The sequence below is a fragment of the Ixodes scapularis genome, unplaced genomic scaffold, assembly GCF_016920785.2.
Source record: "Ixodes scapularis isolate PalLabHiFi unplaced genomic scaffold, ASM1692078v2 PGA_scaffold1__304_contigs__length_218370807, whole genome shotgun sequence".
Classification (NCBI taxonomy): domain Eukaryota; kingdom Metazoa; phylum Arthropoda; class Arachnida; order Ixodida; family Ixodidae; genus Ixodes; species Ixodes scapularis.
This window is the reverse complement of record NW_024609846.1, coordinates 163653675-163672662: the sequence shown is the minus strand read 5'-3', so window position 1 is coordinate 163672662 and position 18988 is coordinate 163653675. Positions and strand designations below refer to the sequence as shown.

Sequence of the window (18988 nt, the reverse complement as noted above, 5' to 3'; positions counted from 1 at the left end):
GCGCATTTTTTGGGTCTCCCCATTTCGGGAACCTTTCCACGGAAGCCACGTATATTCGCTACAGCCAGTAGATGACACCAGCTACCACCCCATAATAAAACACGGAGCTATCGCTCATCCAGCCCTCGTCAAACTTGGCTAGGTACTTGTAGGTACCTAGTAGGGAAGGGCTTAACCGCGGTTAAAGTTAACCGGCTTCGAGCAAACGGGCCCAGGAGAGATAAACTTTCCTAACCAAAAGAAAACACGTTAATTAATAAGCATGACTCCTAAATACTTAACTCCATCCTTCTAAAGACGTCGTAGTGACCGTTTGACCGATCGAGGTAGACCAATGACATCGACGCTTCTGGTCGCCCTGGCGGCCATATCCGTGTGCGCTGCTGCTGAGCGCGTGCTGACGGCGAGCTTCCGCAGTCCTTTTGGAGCGTGCATTTAGCACCATCAAGGTTGCCGGTCTTAGCAGGCTATTAATGTGAGCTCGTTCTGAGCATGCGATCTAGAAAGCACCCATAAATATGGCGCCCAGTGAATAGCGCGCGTGAAGCGCAGCTGGAAACCGACTAACCGCTCATTCACACTGGAAGCGGATCCGCGTTCGTGAAACGGTTGCGAACGCGGTTGTATAAAGATTCAGTACAATTGCACGCGCACTTGATGTCATCGAGTGCGCGTTCAAATGTACTGGTTCTTTATACAACCGCGTTCGCAACCGCTTTGCGCACGTGGATCCGCTTTCAGGGTGGATGAGCGGTCACAAAGGCCTTTTCAAGGTGTATCACTGGCCTGCGTGGGTGCAATTCTTTAAATGTGGGACGATACCTGATTGGTGCCATTGGACTGTAACGTCGGCTGTGGTAGAAATTAGAGTCCAGTACCATAGAGAAGCCGGAACCTTCTATACTCCATTTCACCTTATGTTGTACCGCAGACAAGGCTAGAAGCGCGAGCTCATTGCGTTGGGAGCTACACTTAAGGCACGAGAGCATGTGCCGCTGAGATGTGCCCTAGAGCAAGGAGCTCGCGCTTGTAGCCTTTCCTGCGGTGCATCATAAGGTGAAACAGAGTATAGCGCGAGCTCGTTTAGCTCGACACGCGGACGCTGCGTGTTGGTGTCGGCCGTGCGTCGCTTGATAACGGTTGCTTGGACGGGCCGAACCCGAGGCGAGTGTTTGACGACCCGGGAAGTCGGAGATAATGCCACTCGTCAGACGCTGACCAAAGGAGATAGTCGGCGGCGAACTGCCCGGGAATGCTGCGTGTCCGCTCCGTGTCAATTGCTCCGTAATGTCTGCGCAGGAACAGAATACGTACGAGACGCCAGAAAATTAAGACCATTTTATGTTCAAACATGTTGAAACATGTTCGCAACAAGCATGTTTTAGGATTTTCGCAACTTTTATTTTTTTTTACAAGTTTATATCGGCCAATGTGACAGTGCCAGTTTCGCGTCTGTGAGCAATGCGAGAGAGGGGGATAACGCGCGAGCGGAACGTGACATAGACGTATTTAATTTTGCTCCCCACTGCTCAGATCAAAATTATGTTTGTATTGTCTAATAACTGCCGCGACCGATTGTGACGAAAGGCAAATTTAGTCGCAATCTGCAATTAAGGCATATGCCAGCTAAGATTAGCGCTTTAAAAAGGTAACTCGTTATTTTTTGATAATGATGACCCTGATTACGACGTTGCATGCTTGCCTTAACGCCAATAAAGCTTTCGCGAAGGAATGATTTTTTTCTTGTTTAGTGTGAGGAGTTCTATTTTTATATTTGTACTGAGTCTAGTCAGACACCTTGCACACCTGCCATCTGTATACCAACTGACACTATCAGTCGGGTGGCTGCTCATTGAACTTAAAATTTAATTCTGTCGTTTATTAGCAACTTTATACGTTGCTTGCACAGACGTCACACGAGTTGTCATTGCGGTGGCCTTTCTGTTTAAAACGGACCGATTGCATATACATCCCGCACCACCCGATTCGTTTTTTCTGCAAAAACTGCCAGCATGATAAAAAATAAAACCCTATACGCCATTAAAAAAGTTCAGCCTTTCCACTCTCGTGAAAAAGGAAGACCAGTGGAGCTTTACTCAATACACTGTGCGCTTCTTCTTCGTCGTCGTCTGTTTTTCGCACTGTTTCCTACGATGAATTTCCACCAACGCGCCCAACTATCCATTCTTCTATTAGAGCTGGAAAGGTTGCTGCCATCTACGAGCGACGGCGGAAACCATACTGGTTGTGTGCTTGCCGCCGTCATTTATAGATGGCGGTAGTTGTCCTGGTAGGTTTGTGTCGACATACACGGACACGATCCTGGGGAACCTAGCCATTAACAACTCGACTGTAAAAAAAAAAAAAAAAAAAAAAAAAAAAAAAGGTAACGTTTTTAGGCCGCCGCCATGTTGTTGATGATGACGCAACTGGTGCGACTTTGGCGACTCCAATTAGCTAGAGTTTTTCTGCCACTCTTTTGAGCTTTTGAAACCTTCTCAGCCCGATTCTCCACCTGTGTTTTACGGTTTTCAATTGCACATTTTTCGGTCTCTCATGGAAGTTTCCACTTTCGTTTCTTTACGCATGTTGCCTACCCTTTATGTGCTATCTTTGACTGTGAGAAAGTGCCTGCCATTTCAGCGTTCCTGCTCGGCATTAAAAAAAAAAGAAATGAAGGAAGTAAAGAACGTAGAACTGTCCTCAACGGCACTTCGCGAAAAATGACAACTGTACTCTTCTCAGATGATCCCCGGAGAGTGAGTCTTCACCAAGCATAGCTCTTCGGGTTGGGGCGAGGAACAGATCAGTCGCCTCGGTTCTTTGCCTTGGTGCTGGTGCTGTGAAAAAAGGGAGCTTTTTCTAAAACGTGCCCCAAAGGGAGGTACTCTTGGATTTAGTCCGATGGGCGAGAAGGGACTGCCGTCGAAAATGTCGATTGGATGTGTTGTCTTATTTTAGATGTTTTACAAACGAACCCTTTTCGGATAACAGTGCACAATGTGGTACGTACAATATGGTGTTCGAATGTTGATACTTGCTGAATTTCATATTTGTGTCCTGTCGAATACATCGGTTGTCACGTTTCTTGTGCACGGGGAATATGCATGCCTCAGATATATTCTGTTGTAAATTATTTTTGATAGCTAAGCGCTTTGTTGATTTACGCAGCTAAGGGGGCGGCAACGTCGAACTCAGCGTCAAATAAAACAAACATTCTAGTCGCGTTCGTTTTGTCGTGCACATACTCAGCAAAAAAAAAAAAGAAAAAAAAAAAAGAAAAGGTCACAGTAATTTTTTTTTTTTAATTTCATAAAAGTGTACAATTTTTTTCCCATGGTCTCGAGAAAGTATTTACATTGTGAAGCAAAGAAAAAGCAGAACAAAATAGAAAATTTAGCCAGCAGAAGTGACTGAAATTTACGCCTATGAACATCAACGGTCCACTCGGTAATTAGGGATATCTTGGACGCCGGTGAGACACCAGCATCAAACCCAGTTCGTGTGCTCGGAAAGGATATCTGGTCCTTGGGGTCGAGTGTTTCTTGGAAATGTGCATAGACAATTGCAAGCATGGCGACTCACTGGGGCCCCATGCGTGCAAGTATGTGCAACGTGCGCGCACTTGCACGCGCGACAGAGGCATGGCGACGGCTAGATGCCTTACTTGCAATCGGCGGCTATAGCTGTGTGCTCTACTGGTGAGCGCGTGCTGATGGCGAGCTTCCACAGTTCTTTCGCAACGTGCATTCCACACCGTCCAGATTGCCGCTCTTAGCAGTTTATTAATGTCAGCTCACTCTGAGCATGCGCTCTGAAGAGCGCAGTTATTGGAGGCGTGCGCGATTGAAAGCGTTGCTGTGTTGGCCTTTTATGATTGGCCGAATGATGACGATGATGTCAGCAAAGGATTTATCATCGACGGAAATAAGAGTGATGTAAGAGCTTCAATTTTGACGGTGTTGGCAGTATTGGTCTCAGAGCGCTATAAATACAAGCTTCCACTATGCTCATTACAGACACCATCGAACTTCTTGCTGACAATGTGATGACGTCAGGAGAGGGCACCATACTACAGTGTACTAGAATAGGAGGTATTCACTGGACGCCATATCTGAGGGCTATGTTTAGAGTGCATGCTCAAAACGAGCTCACATTAATATCCTGCTAAGACCGGCAACCTTGATGGTGCTAAATGCACGCTGCAAAAGGACTGCGGAAGCTCGTCGTGAGCACGCGCTCAGCAGCAGCAGCACACACGTATATGGCCGCCAGTGAATACTCCCTATACCTGGGTAGTGTTGGGACCGGAGCGGCTAGCCTGAGGCGCGTGGTATTGATCGCGACAGGTGTCAACACCGGCGTGTTACCCAGAAGGTGTGCGCGTGCGAGGCTGCAGGCGCGAAAAGATTAATTTTTGGTGCCGCTTTGGTAGAGTGCATAGAATTTCTGATACAGCTACGACCTGCCAGCAGTGGTAACCTGCCATCAATTACGCTGTGGCACAACCGTTGGCAACATGATGCTTCAATGTGTTGGACGGCGCAAGCTACAGTACTCTGCCTTATCATAAAAACAAGTGCAACTTTAAAGAAGGGGATTGCAAGTTGTTTCAGCGTAGAATTAGCTGCGACTTTCGGTTCGTCGGATGGTGAGTATTTTACATAAAATTCCCCTTTCCTTGTTTGCAAAAGGCGAAACATTAAAAATTTTGGCGGAAATAATTAAAACTCGGCGTCTTGAGGTATACTCGGCATACAATATCAAGTAAGTTGTCGAAACAAAAAAACACCACCCTTTCGATGCTGATCTTGTTTGACTTCGGCTGAAAAAAAAACAAAAAAACCTGTTTCTAACTGCCGCCTTGTGCGCCTCCGAGTGGCGGTCGTCGACGCCAAAAGAACGAGGAAAAAGAGCCCAAACCCCTTCAGTTATGCCACTAACCAAGTGCGCAGGACTTCCTTACTGTTCGACAATCTCCGTCTGCCAGAAACCAGGGCCGGCTTGCTAAAACAGCGTTACTGTTGAGACTGGGTGAAAGAAAGCATGCACTCCAAAGGCTGGGGCGCAAGAGCGTCTTGAGACGTGGTTTAAGTCCCGCTCAGCTCGTGCGCCGGCTTTGGCACTGGTGTCTTTCACCCAGTCTCAGCTGAGACGCTGTTTCTAATAAACCGGCCCTAATTTTCTTGATGAGCATTCGCTTTGCGCTGGACAACGCGCTTGTATTTGTCGCGGATAGGAAGGAAACCTGATAGGATTTTCGTAAGTTGGACACGGCCTTCGTCCTTCCTTAACCATGATTAATGGTGTTGTTACTTGAGAGTTTACTACCTACGAACAAAATAGTGCTAATGATCAAACGTTAATAGGAAGCTTTTATTCTCTCATTCGTTTACCTGGTTTCAAGTTCAGCCGACTAATCAGTCTAAAAAAATAGTCGCGATGAAAACATCCATTGAATACTTGGGAGTTTAATCGATCAATCTCCCGGTCCTACTAAAACGCAATGGGCGTCACCAATTAGCTCGGGTGTGCTAATCACTCCACCACTTTACCTTGTTTTTTTTTTTTGGGGGGGGGGGGGGGGGATTTCATATAGCTCTTATTAATGCACAAAAACGAAATGTACCAATCAGGTGTTCTGTTAGCACACGGCGCCGTGTGGAACGCGGTACGACGCTTGCAGGATATAGTACGTGCTTGTTGTAATCCAGAAGTTCTCTCACTGCTTTTGTCGTCACCTGTACATATACTCTTTTTATTTATGAGCTTTAGAGAACCGGTGACATAATCTGCGAGAATCAAGAGCCATGTTTTAATATCACGGGCACTTTCATCATCATACGTCGTCTCCAAAGAAGAAATCAACTCAAACTGATCCTTGTCACCGAATTTAATTGAGGATGGTTTCTGAACTTAAGATGAAAGTTTTGCCAATATGAGCACCGATAAGACAGATAAGTGCAGTGAAATTTGGTTTATTTTATGTGACTCAGTTTATGACCTTCTAGGAAAGGGCTAACAAAGTTATCTTGACACATCTTTATTTCTAACAAAGTCTGAACCGTGGTGCTCAAAATATTAGTTTTACACACACTCCGAATATTTAACTAATACCGTTACTTATCAATCGCTCCAAGAACTAAAAATTGAGGTTCTCATAATACTTTGCGATAGCTCTATATAAATTAGAGTTAAAATTGTACACGAAGGAAAAAAATGGTGCACTCGCGTGTAACGTTTCTAGAAGACGGTGCGTGGCGTGCCTGAAGCCTAGTGTTTTGGAGGAAAATAAGACATTTAAGCCAGACGAAACATTGATGTTTACGCCTTGTTTATAACAAGGTGTTTGCGTTCACTAAGAAGTTATACAATCGCGGTATAAAATGTTGATTTAATCCATAGCTGTCTCCTTACGGAGTCATGTTCCAGTGACCTAGATTTGGGTAAGCAATACCCGTTGTATCTCTGCAGGGATGCGACTGACTCCGAAGGAACTTGAAGGGTTGCTCGTGCACCAGGCAGGATTCCTGGCACAGAAGAGGCTGGCCCGTGGACTGCTCTTGAACCACCCGGAAGCTGTGGCTCTCATAGCATGTCAAGTGAGCTTCACAGAACCCAAACAACGCGGCTAACATTTATTATAACTTCATTTTCGCATCTTCTAACGCGATAGCGTTTAGGGGTTCGTGTCGCATAAAATCAGCCATCGGCGTCGGTGGGACCTTAACATTTAAAGGGTCACTGACACATCAAAATCATATTTTACTTTATTATCCGAAACGATTGAAAATGATGCCGGGACATTACCATCAAAATTCGAAACTTGAAAATTCAGTATTTGTGAATTAAAAAAAAAAAAAAAATCAAAATGCCGAATTTCAATTTTCCGCGCGATCCGCGCCAGTGCAGAGGGTCAAGTTTTGCGGTCTCCTGCGACTCGACTTTCTTTCGGACCTCCGCTTCACGCTACAAAGCAAAGCGTCGTTGCCACCGCGACCCGAAGCGAGGAGGAGGTGAGCAGGCATGATTGAAGGGTGCCGGCGCGGGAAAAAAACGGTGTCTTCCCCGACTCGCCGACATCTGCTCGAGTGCCGCCAAGTTTTGCGAGGGAGAACACACATCTAACAAGCGACATCTCACCGAACTCTGATTTTTAGTATTCAAAAAAGAGGGGCCGTAGTGCGTTCGCAATTGCGTTAATTAAACATGTTTTACGATTGCCGTTATTAAATTTTATAGAAATGTCGCCTACAAAGCTTCTAAATTTCCTGATTTTTGACGTCACTGATCAAAAGAAGCAAGGAGGTGAGCGGCGGGAGATATAAACGCCGAAAATAAAAAGGCGCGCGCGCGCGCGGGAAATTATCTTTTCGCGATGCGGTTTTTTTGCGTGTCTATGACTACAACTTGTAACGTTTTACACGTTGCAAGTAAAAAAAAAAAACGACCTTTGGGGTGTTAGTGCCCCTGTAATAGCGCAACGTGCGCAGCCACGTGTGACGTAACACGTGGCTGTGGCACCATGACCCTATCGACCCGCTTAATCTGGAGGAAAAATTTTCAGTAAATTGAAGGGGGAAATTTCTACCGACAAGTTCAGCAGAAATGTTTCCCACCAAATTTAGCGGAAAATTTCCCGCAAAATTTAGCGGGCTGAGGGGGCCATGACGCCACAGCCACGTGTGACGTCACGCGTCATGTGACACACGTCACTCGAGACGCTACCGACTAGGCCGCGCACACACGCTTGCACGGCTTGGGAACGAACGCGGATTTGTATGAAAAGGCTTGGCGAACGGCGCCCGCTAACGCTTCGGACACCGTTCGCTTAAGCTTCACCTCTTAAAGGCGAAGCTTAAGCGTCTTCCGAGTTTTTGGCCATTTCGTGTGTGAAGTGATATTTTATTTAATTTTTTTCTTAAACATACCCCTTTAAAGGGCCTTCCAAACCGGACATTGAGAAACAGAGTGCCGCGACACAGCACATGCATATGCAGTGAAAGTTGCTGTGCTCCCATCCCCTTTCAGTTTGGACATCAACCAAGCATACAACGCTGCTTTCTTTCTTTCCCCTTGCTGTCGTCTCTTTCTCTTTCTTCTTTTCGGGAGGTGGGGTGCGGATAACAACAGCGGAGGCCCTGACGACAGTCAGAGATTGGCTGTCCGCACCCGCGTCTTGAGAACGCCCTAAGCCTCTGTTCAAGGCCTCAAGCGGAGGGAAGCTTTCCTCCCGGCAAGAAAAAGGAAAGGAAGCGGACCGTAGCGGCGGCATATGCCCTGCATTTAGAAAACACTTCCTTTGCTGTGAGCAAACACGCCATCTGCCGCTTCGTGTTTGGACACCCCTTAAAAAAATACTTCAACGAAATTTAAAATATACCCGTCGTGTTCAGAAATAGGTTGATTATGATCCACAATATCTATAAATGATAATCGCACGTTTGTATTTTGAGCCTGATGGCTGTATTCTTCGTTATAAACGGCCCACTTTGGTAAGCGCTCCGTGAGCAGCCGGCGGAGAGCACGTGACATCCGCCACAATCGTGACGTAGTTCGTCTCCGTACGAGCAAAGCTGCGGTGAGGCTGACGTCGAGAGAATGTCCTAGCCATTCCAGCCCCCGAAGCTTCTGCTTTGCTACAAATTTTGAGTGACGGGTTAATCTTCTATAATTTTGTACAGGGACAATAGCGACTTCTGGGACACACAAAAGATGTTCTTGGGGAGAGTGGGGTTCCTCCTTCTCCTCTTCTCTCGTGGTGGCCGGAGGCGAGACAATTATCGTCACTACTTGTGAAGGTTCATAGACGGGCATTACAAACGAGGCGTTAGCGACAACCACCAGGTGCTCTTTGCTAATCGTTTAATTCGTTTTAATATTTCTTTTCGTGTGTTTTTCAAGAAGAGATTGGTGCGTCTGATGCGATAATTCTCCAGTGAAAGGGTAGACCAAGAAATAAGCGACAAGATTTCGTTGTGGTATACCTTTAAGAGGACCAGAAATTGTTTAGCAAGCGCCCGTGGTTTTGTTCTTAGGCCCATCATTAAAACAAGGTTGAATATCGTAAAAAAAAAGGGTTTCCTTTTGAACGACTTGGGCCTATACACCTTTCCAAAAAACGCTCCTAGGCCGCCGCCATGTTGCTGATGCTGATGCGGCTGTTGCGACTCTCGCGCCCTCTATCAGGTAGAAATTTTCTGCCACTCTCCTGGACAGTGAAGACCCGCTCAGCGCGGTTCTCTACCTATGTTTTTGCGGTTTTGCATTCGACGTTTTCTCGCACCTCTTGAAAGTTTCCACTTAATTTTTTTTATGCTTGCTGCCTACCCTTTCTGTGTTATCTTCCATTGTGAGAAATAAGGCTGTCAGTGCCTGCCATTCAAGCTTTTCTGCTCGACATTCACGGGAAACGAAGGAGGTGAAGGACGTCGAACGACCCTCGTCGCGATTTTGCGAACATTGTTCTCCCGCCTCCCAGAGATAACCAGCGTAGTATCCTCAGGCATCTCCGAAAATAGTTGTCGGGGTTGGGGTGGAAAACGGGTCAGTCGCGTTCGTGCTTTCGGCTTGGTGCTGTTGTAAAAAAAAGGAAGCTCTCCCCAAAACGTGCCCCGAAACGAAGTCATCCTCGATTCCGTCCGATCGTCAAGACGTGACTGTCGTACTGTGTTATTTGAGATCTTTCTCAAATTGATTATTTTCAGATAACGCTGCATCGTGTGGTACGTACGATATATTGTTCGAATGTTAACACTTTCTAAATTTTATGTCCGTGTCCTGCCCATCACTAAACACGTTATTTGTGAGCGCAAAAAATGCATGCCTTTCGGCTTTCTTCTGTTGTAATTTACTTTTGACAGCTAAGCACTTTGTCGTTTGACATGCGGCGAATCGCGCGGCGCCGTCAAAACTTATCGTTAAAAAAAACACACAAAAAAAAAAACTAGAACTATACATTCCAGTCGCATTCGTTCTGTCGCGCGCGTACCCAACAAAAATAGATTATAGTTTTTTTATTGCTTTTTCGTTTCAAATGTGGTACAATGTCTTTTCAGCGACCTCGGGAAAATACATGCACCACGAGACACAAAATACAGCGGGAAAAGACGATAATTTAACCGCCAGCAGTGTTTGAAATTGCGCCTACGCAGGTTGCTCCTATCGAAATCACAGTCCACTCAGTTAGGGTTAGCAGGGACGGCGGTGAGAGTCTAGCCTCAAATTCAGTGACTGGGCTTGAAAACGGTTTGCTGCCCCTGGGGTCGAGTGTTTCTTGAAAAGGTGTATTCACAGCAGTCTTGGGTAGTAACGCGTTACTAGTTACTGTTACTGTAATTTTGTTACTGTTTTTTGTAACTTGTAGCTGTAAAGAGTTACTTTTTAAAAATGTAACTTGTAACTGTAGTTCTATTACTTTTTCTAAGGTAACGATGAAAGTAACGACGTTACTTTTGTCGCTATTTTCCAGTTTCTTATGAATAATTTATAATTGAATGAGTACAATCTACCTATTCCTTCCACTTTCGAAATTGTCCGTTCCGATATTTCGAGTGTCAAGCTGGCCTGGCACAAACTTGTGAATACGCGTTTTTTCTCGCGAGTCACGTCCTGAATATAGCCACGTATAGATTTGATGAAAAAAAAAATGTAGTTATCTTTACGCACGCGCTTTTACTTTGAGACTGAGCACTTACATTTTAGTATCTGAAGCATCATGTTTGTTACGGTGTTCTTTTTTCTTGCACAAACGCTTTTTAATCGGGTGAATCAACCATGAATCAACTATACACGTGGAGGGCACTCGCATGTTTGGTATTTTGATTAGCGCCACTACTCCGCAATGTGCATGTTTCGTATTTTGATTTTGCGCCACTAAACCGGCGTGGTGTAAACAGTTGAGGCAAAATTTACTGCTGTTTGCGCGGGATTTGCTTCTGGCTTGCCGGGTACGAACTGAAATATGTCCAGAGGCTCTATGAACGCAGCGCAACCGTCAACGAGCCAGCAATGTTCTAGTGCTACCAAGGATAGGGCATTTATATTGGGTTCGCGTTTGCCTCCATGCAATTCCTTCCAGGGCGCCAGTTGGGCGCCTGTTCAGCAAGGGCAGACATGTATTCGCCATTAAACGAAGGAAGCTTTCACACACCAATTTCGAGAAGCAACTGCCACTAAATCACAATATGAAGTAAAAAGCGCACTTTTTAATTTTATGCAAAGAAACTTAGTGAGGGGCGTTTTCTAGTTTTTCCTAATTTTTTGTGTTATAGAAAAGTAACTGAAAAGTAACGTCGTTATTTTTTGAAAGTAACTGTAACTGTAACGAGTTACTCTTTTGTTGCAGTAACTGTAACGGTAGATTCGCTACTTTTTTTTGAAAGTAACTGTAACTGTAACGAATTACGTTTTTAAAGTAACTTACCCAAGACTGATTCACAGTGATGTTTCTATATTGGTCTCTGTGCTTGGACAGGTGGATGATTATGGCCGAACGCTTCGCTTTGTCTCGATGTTTTGCCATACAATCAGTTCAATTTTGTTTTCTTATCTAAATTTAAAAAAAAAAAAAAAAAAAAAAAAACAACAACAACTTTTCACCTGACCTTTTAGTAGTGCCAAAATATAGGAAATAGAAGGGGACCTACAAAACGTCCCGAGGCGCGCCTTAGCATATTGTGTATATCGTGGAATTTATATGATTAACTCGAATCAAAAATTCCCTGTCTGTTAGGTAGTTCATAATTCATTAGAGCACACACATACAGGCACAATGTAAAGGGAAAAAGCTTAGATACCAGCATTCTGTGGTAGACTAGCTCAAAAACCTTGCTTAAGGCGAAATAAGCAATTTTGATTTTACCTTGTTTATGCGAAATACGAGGACCAGATTAGTGGTCGTCGATGATGGGTCAGAAACAAAACCGTGTTGGTTACGAATAAGTTGTCTTTGAAATACAAATAACAAAAACCTTTGAAGCGAGCACTGGAGAGAGATGGGTCTATGCAGAACGCAAGTTCGTCTGCTTCTTTTGCAGGAGTTGTGGTGATGTCAGAGTGCCGAGCTCTGATCGGCTCTCATTGGAGGATAGTGGGTAGACCATGTGGATCGCTCTACTAAACTGCTGCCCAATCGGTCCCTGACTGGTCCGCCCTCCCAAGAAGTCACACGTCCGAGGATATGTTCAAAACGTCTTACTGCTCTCGGGTGCCTTAGCTGTGGGCCTTGCCGTCGCCAGTCGTCGTCCGGGTGTCAGCGCTGTCCTTGACCGTTCCTTGCCCCGTGCCTAGCTGGAACTCTCGTGGCGCTGTCATGAGCGCCGGGCCGCCGGCCACCGCTCCTGCCCCCTCGCGCGCCGTCGTCCTCCTCGGCTTCCCACAACCTCAAGGCAGGTCGCCTTGAGATATACCCACTATTCTGAAATTAAACCCAATCAGAACTTGGCGTCATTCTGACGTCACCACAACCCTTGTGCGAGAAGCAGACGACTTGCTCCCCTCATAATCTCATGCGCCCCCACTTTTTCTTTATTGATGAACTAAGGCAATGCTGATGGCTGATGATTTATGGTGATGGAAAACAGTCATGTCCAGTTGACAGCCTTCGAATAATTTTTTTATATACTTCAGAATAGCGTCCTCATCAACCGTGATCGAGTTCAGCATATTGCCAAGCCTCGCTCGGAGTGTAACATTGCAGGAGGCGTTTACGTGATCGTTGTACACCTGTCTGAAAGGATTGGCAGAAATATCCGACATATTATTTCCAGAACACTTATCTAGAGCAATAACCATTAGTCTAGCTGGTTTCGGAGAACGCAAATCTACGTACAGCCAAACTTTTCTAAGCTTACGAGTTAAATTTTCCTGAACCGTTTTCCGATGCACCTGGCGATTTCGATTTTATATTTGTTTGCATGTTTTGCAGCAGAATTTGAACTACATTTACCACATTTTGGAGGTAACCTTTTTCAACTTTCGACGCAGGAAAGATTTTCTTTTTAGTTGTGTTTTCAGCTCAGAAGAGAACGAGTAAGGGAATTTAGGTCTTCGCTTTGTCTTCAGCGGATCATCGTCTAAAACAACTTTTACTAGTTTTGATGAATTCGGCGACCTGATAATCTGCATCGTGGACACACGATTTTTAAGCTTCTAGATGGCTGCATGAATCTGACTTGTCTAAAGATGCTCCGTAAGCCAAGCCAATTTGACATGTCATTTTTCCTGTTTCGCCGAAGCCTCGTCTGCGTTAAATAGACTTTGGTCAAGTATACTGGGGAAAAATTCTGGTTGGCAATACAGAAACATTGAAGAGTGCATGTGCACGGCTCTGATAAGGAATAGTCGTGGTCTTAAAAACAAAATCTTGACGAGCTTTGTTCCAGTTCTTTCATATTTCGTTTCACCTTAAGTCCGGCGGCAGCCGACGCTACGAGCTGACAAGATCAATCTAACAGCGTCAAAAGCATAGGTTACTGGTTCTTTTCGAGACATAATTAGTTTAACGATGATAGAATACGGATATCAATATGAGAAACGCCATGATGATTCGCTGTTTGATGGGTTCCTTCACCTCGTAGCGTCGGCATCGTCCGAATGGTTTGAAAACGCCACTTTCTGCTGTCGTCTGCTGCTGTTTATATTATTTGGCGTTGCTCATATTAAACACTTCCCTTCTTGACTTCCGTCATGCTTTCTTTGCACTCTATGTTATATACAAATATAATTAATATTTCTTTAACAATGTCGGCTGGCAATGGTGAATTATGTATAGACGCTTTCAGGCAGCTGTGAATGGGCGCCGCCATAACTGACCTTCAGTTTTGGCTTCCTCTTATTACGTTCGCTACACTTCATCATTGCCACACTAGGACAGGTTAGTGCCACCTTGGGTGCTACCGCGTCCTTCTCCCTAGCATAGGGCTTTGTGGAGGCTCGTCAACGCCCGCTTCAGTGGCTCGGCATGTCGGTAACCACTCAGCTCTTACTTACTGTCCATGATTTTGCTTCCGCGCTCAATAAAACAAACATGTGGATGTTATATTTTTAGATCTGGCTAAGGCTTTTGACGTTGTGTCACATACTAAGTCATTACAAAAGCTTCATATTATATTAAAAATGACCAAATCCTAAATAGGCTGCACGCATTTCTAACAAATGGGCTGCAATTTGTTTCTTTTGGTGGTTCTGCTTCGAATAGATGCAGTGTTACATCCGATGTACTGCAAGGCTCTGGTCTCTCATCCCTATTATTTTTACTGTTTATTAACGACTCATGTTCAAATATTTATGTAAATATCAAATTGTTTGCTGATGATTGTATTCTATATAGCATCATTGATTCCCCTGATGACCAGCTCAACCTAAACATGTGTCTTTCTGAAGTTGCCTCCTGGTGCAGGACTTGGCAAATGAATTTGAACATTTTCAAGTGTGTAACTATGTCCATAACACTAAAGAAATACCATTACCTGTTAGCTACAGTGTAGACGGACATACATTTAACATCGTCTCAGAGTACAAGTATCTTGGAATTACTATTTCGAATAACTTGTTCTGAAACTCCCACATTGCTTCTGTTACCTATAAAGCTACAAAATAACTCCGGCAACTAAAACAATCCCTTAATTTCGCAACTCCTGAAGTTAACTTACTGGTCTATAAGACGTTAATTAGGCCAACACTGGAATACGCACGCGTCGTCTGGGACCCTTACACAGTCGTCAATGTAGAAAAAAATAGAAATGATTCAGAGAAAGCCCTGAGATTTATTTTTAATAAATATGGACGGTACGTTAATGTCATTAATGATCATTAATGAAACAAACAGACCTGACTCCTCTTTCCCACCGCGCTATAACTGACAGGCTGAAAACTCTATTTCAGATCATCACGGATGGCCTTCACATCAACACAGACATGCTTAGCGTTTCCACCAAAACTAACGCCAGGGCTTCACATCCAAGATACATAAACTATTTCCAGGTCCACATAAATTGCTTTAAAAAATAGTTTTTCCACTAACTATGTTTGATTGGAGTAGCCTTCACCCCAGCCTCACTAATTAAGATCCACCTGAAAACTTCCTGCACCGGCTGGCCGCCTTATAGCAAGCGACTTGCTCATTATGTCGAAATGTATTCATTTATACATACATTTTTGTAATCCCCTCCTACGATGCCCCCATTTGTGGTGTAGTAGAATTGTGAAAAAAAAAGAAGAAAAAAGACGAGAGAAGGTTGGCAATGGCGGCTCAATCTGGCATGTGTTTAAAGCGTCTATATATTCTTATTTTGTGTGCGGGTTGTTTTACTTTCCAGGTCCAGGAACTTGCCAGAGATGGTCTTGGTTTGTGCGAGGTCATGGACAAAGGAGGACAAATGATCGGTGAGACATTATATAATAACAGTCTTAGAGATCAGATTGTACGAACGTCTGACGTCACAAACAGTTAACACGGTTTGGAAGTGATGCTATATAATGACTTGTGCTCACATCGGTTTTAAAATGATAAACGAGAGCCGACACCTGCAATGCAAAACGCTACAAGTGACGTGTCACTTGCATCCAGTTTCATTAGTAACAAAGTAACCACCCTGCTACTTTTCAGAAAAAAAGTAAGAGTAACCTATTTCGTTACTTTGTCATGAAGTAACGAGTGACGGCATTTGGTTACTTGTGGATAGGAATGTGTACAACACAAGTTACAAAACCTAATTCTTGCAGCAGCTCGCGCCTGCTATCTTTATCACAAAAAGCAAGAGATAGTAGGAAAGATAGGTACCAAGTATGGGAGTACAGTCACAGTTATCGCTCAAGATATCCATTCAGCTCTATTGCAGTGAACGGTCCTCTCCGTCGGGATTAGCATTCAACGATCAAGGACAACATGGTTCGCTCTGTTAACCAATTGGCATATTAACACGAAAGCATTAACTGTTCTCTTCTATCCTTTGTGCCTCAAGGGTCGAATCTCGAACTACCCAAACCGTTCCCAATGTTCAGTATACCGTGCGCGAGTCATTGGCCAAGTTTATCCCCGGGGTCCGGTAGCGCGTTGAGTTGCCCTTTCCGAATCACTGCTATCCGAATGAATCTTGTACACTTAGGGTTCAATGCGATCTCACCAAGAAAGAATCCTCTTCGCTTTCTTACAATAGGAGTCCCCACGTCTTAGTTGCCTCAGATGTTTGAGTTTTTGAGTTGAATCAATAGATACTTGTACAGAATTTTCTCATGGGACACGACTAAAGGCACTTTTAGTGCCTGACGGGGCCATGACACACTCTTACTTGCCGGTAATTCTCAGTATATGAAAGAACGTTCGATTTATGAATCTTGCTATTTTATAGCGCAAAGAGATAATTATGTGAGCAACTATCTAGGACATCAAAGTGAGGAAATACTTTTGTTTTGAATCTATGTTTTTTATGCACATGTGTAACAGATGCGTAAAACCGCAGAAAGAAGACTCATAACCTAGGAATTCTTCAAATTGACATAACGCTGTTGTGCCAACTGAACGCGTCTCTGAATTTGTTGAAAAGAGATGGAATATTTACGACGCAAAACATTAGAAAGTAGCTAATGCTCCAGAAAATAATACATTCCAAGTAAAGCCGAGGTAACGCATTACATTCGAGCTGAAGAAAAGCATTTCTTTTGAATCTTGGTGACAAGTAACGTGCTTAAGTAATTTTGATTCATGAGCGAGTGAAGGCATTTAGTTACCTTTCCCAGTAACGTCTACATGTCTGAACGAGAGCGTGATATTTGCAGTACTATCTCAACCACAGTTAGCGGGACCACGGGAGCGCGTGGCATCGGGTGCTATCAGGGCGTTCTAACGGCCCGGAGCGCTACTCTAGAGCATTCGCGTCTCTGCTGTTGCAATTGCGCGTTTGGCCGTTAGAGTGCTCTGATAGTACCTCACGCCATGCGCTGTCGTGTTTCCGTTAACTGTGACTTAGATAGCACCTACGTTTTTGAACGTATCTTAAGAAAACGGTGCCCCATTTGAGTTCGAGTGACACGAGGCACACCTTAAGAAACAAATGAGGCAAAAGGTAGCAACGGGGCGTTTTCCTCTCTTCTACCAACGCGCCCCAAGCGGACACGAGAAGAAGGGAGGAACGATACTTCTTTCTCCTTCCGCAGGCAAGCGGGAGAACGGTTCCGCCCTCCTGCTGCACCTTCTTTTGGTTTCGTTTTTCAAGCACGTCGCGCGCGTTGTTTAAAAAATATTCTTAAGTCGATTCAACTTCACAGACAGCGAAGGCCACACGTGATTCCGTCTTCCAGTTGAAACATGCAGACATTAAGGTTGCATTGACGTTTTTGACGCTAGCTCTTTTCAGTTGAATTATGGCAGCGTTCCGCTGTGGCGTCCTCGTTAAGGCTCACTGAGTTCGATTCACTTAGACCCGCCATTTCGCTGCGCTGACGAGAGAGGAACTTTGCTGTCCCGTTTGCAGGACCGAACGTTGCTCCGTTTCTAAAGGAACATAGGGGACAAGATCGTTCCTCCCTTTAATGAGAGGTACATATAACCTTTTTTTTTTAGAGTGCAGTGTTGGCAGAGCACGCAGATCCCACGCGGACGCTCAAGGCTCGAACTTTGACAGCGGACCTTTTAATTTTTCCGTTTGGTTCTCTTTTGGGACGGTCCAGCTCTGTTTCAACACTTACCTTATCCTCTCGCCTAGAATATTCCCGGCAAAAGGATGTGTATAAAGGCAGCCGTAGCGAACTGCATCAAGCCATACTTTATTTCACCATAATTCATGACACCGGGAAAGAAGAGACAGGTGTATAAACAACTTTTCCTAGCCACGGAGCAAGTGTGTCGAAGGTTCGATTTCATTTTTGACAAACACTGTGATATGGCGCAGTATGACAAGGGCTAGAAAATCCGCCCTTTTTGATCGATTGATTGATTTATAATGGTTTCTTAGTGCAAAAGTTTATATGGCCATAATGCGCCAATTACCGGGACTATTGCATAAGAAGGTTACAACAAAGAAAGGGCTACAGTAGGTAGTTTTGTGGTCAACATAGTGAACATGAGTTCAGGGTATAAATTAAAATTATAGTTAGTATGGAAGGCCGATATCTTTAAACAACTAGAAACGCAATCGTTTGCAATCGGCGGTTCATCACTAAGTAAAGAGGCTAAATGTATATCAGTATGTTCTGCATCAATTTGCGATAATTATTTGTACCGTTCCTAGCATACGCATGTCATTCAATTAGAATTTGCAAGATGCTCAATGGTAGATTGCAGTGCTCACATTTTGAAGCATCCTCCCCGTGCAAGGGGGACCCATGCGGGAGAAGCATATGACCGATTCGCAACTGACTCGGTACCACTTCATAAAACCGTTCCCAGTGCCCTTCATTCTCCCCTTCCCTTAACACAGGTTTCCCCGCATTTAATTTGTTGTGCGCTTCATTGTTACACTTGTGCTGCTACTTAGCTTAGATGCAACGTCCCAAGGAAGTGTAGGAGTAATTATAAGGTAGTTTATGCACAAGGTGTCACAAAAGAAAATTTACGCGGTCTTTTTTACCGCAAAAATAAACTAGGCATCGTTGAACGCTCATTCTCCTTCCAAAGGTAGCGCAAGAGGTTACAACCAGATGCCAAAGTTTCAGCCCGATCCGATAACTTAATCAAACGTTATAAGTGATTTTCTGAAAATTTCAATGGGAAAATAGCGGCCGACGGAGTTTTCGAATACATGGGGCTCCATGGCACCAGAAACCGTAAACGAACAAAAATGGGCTCCATTTTTCCATTGAAATTTTCAGAAAATCACTTATAACTTTTGATTAAGTTATCAGATCGGGCTGAAACTTTGGCATCCGGTTGTGACCTCTAGCACTACCTTTGGGCGGAGAATGAGCGTTCGGCGATGCCTACTTTATATTTCCGGTAAAAAAAAAAAAAAAAACCTGTAAATTTTCTTTTGGAACATCCTGCATACCT

The 18988-nt window shown here is 44.3% G+C and overlaps 1 protein-coding gene across 4 annotated transcripts in view; it reads left to right on the top strand.

Moving 5' to 3' along the window:
- The window catches only part of LOC8051728 (urease subunit alpha), a 286808-nt gene that overhangs the window by 50902 nt on the left and 216918 nt on the right, over window positions 1–18988 (top strand). For all 4 annotated transcript variants that reach the window (XM_042290983.1, XM_042290985.1, XM_042290986.1 and 1 more), the window contains exons 2-3: window positions 6475–6602; window positions 15321–15387. In XM_042290983.1, coding sequence (XP_042146917.1) covers window positions 6477–6602; window positions 15321–15387 — 193 coding nt within the window. In that variant the 5' untranslated portion in view covers window positions 6475–6476. The remainder of the gene's footprint in view (window positions 1–6474; window positions 6603–15320; window positions 15388–18988) is intronic.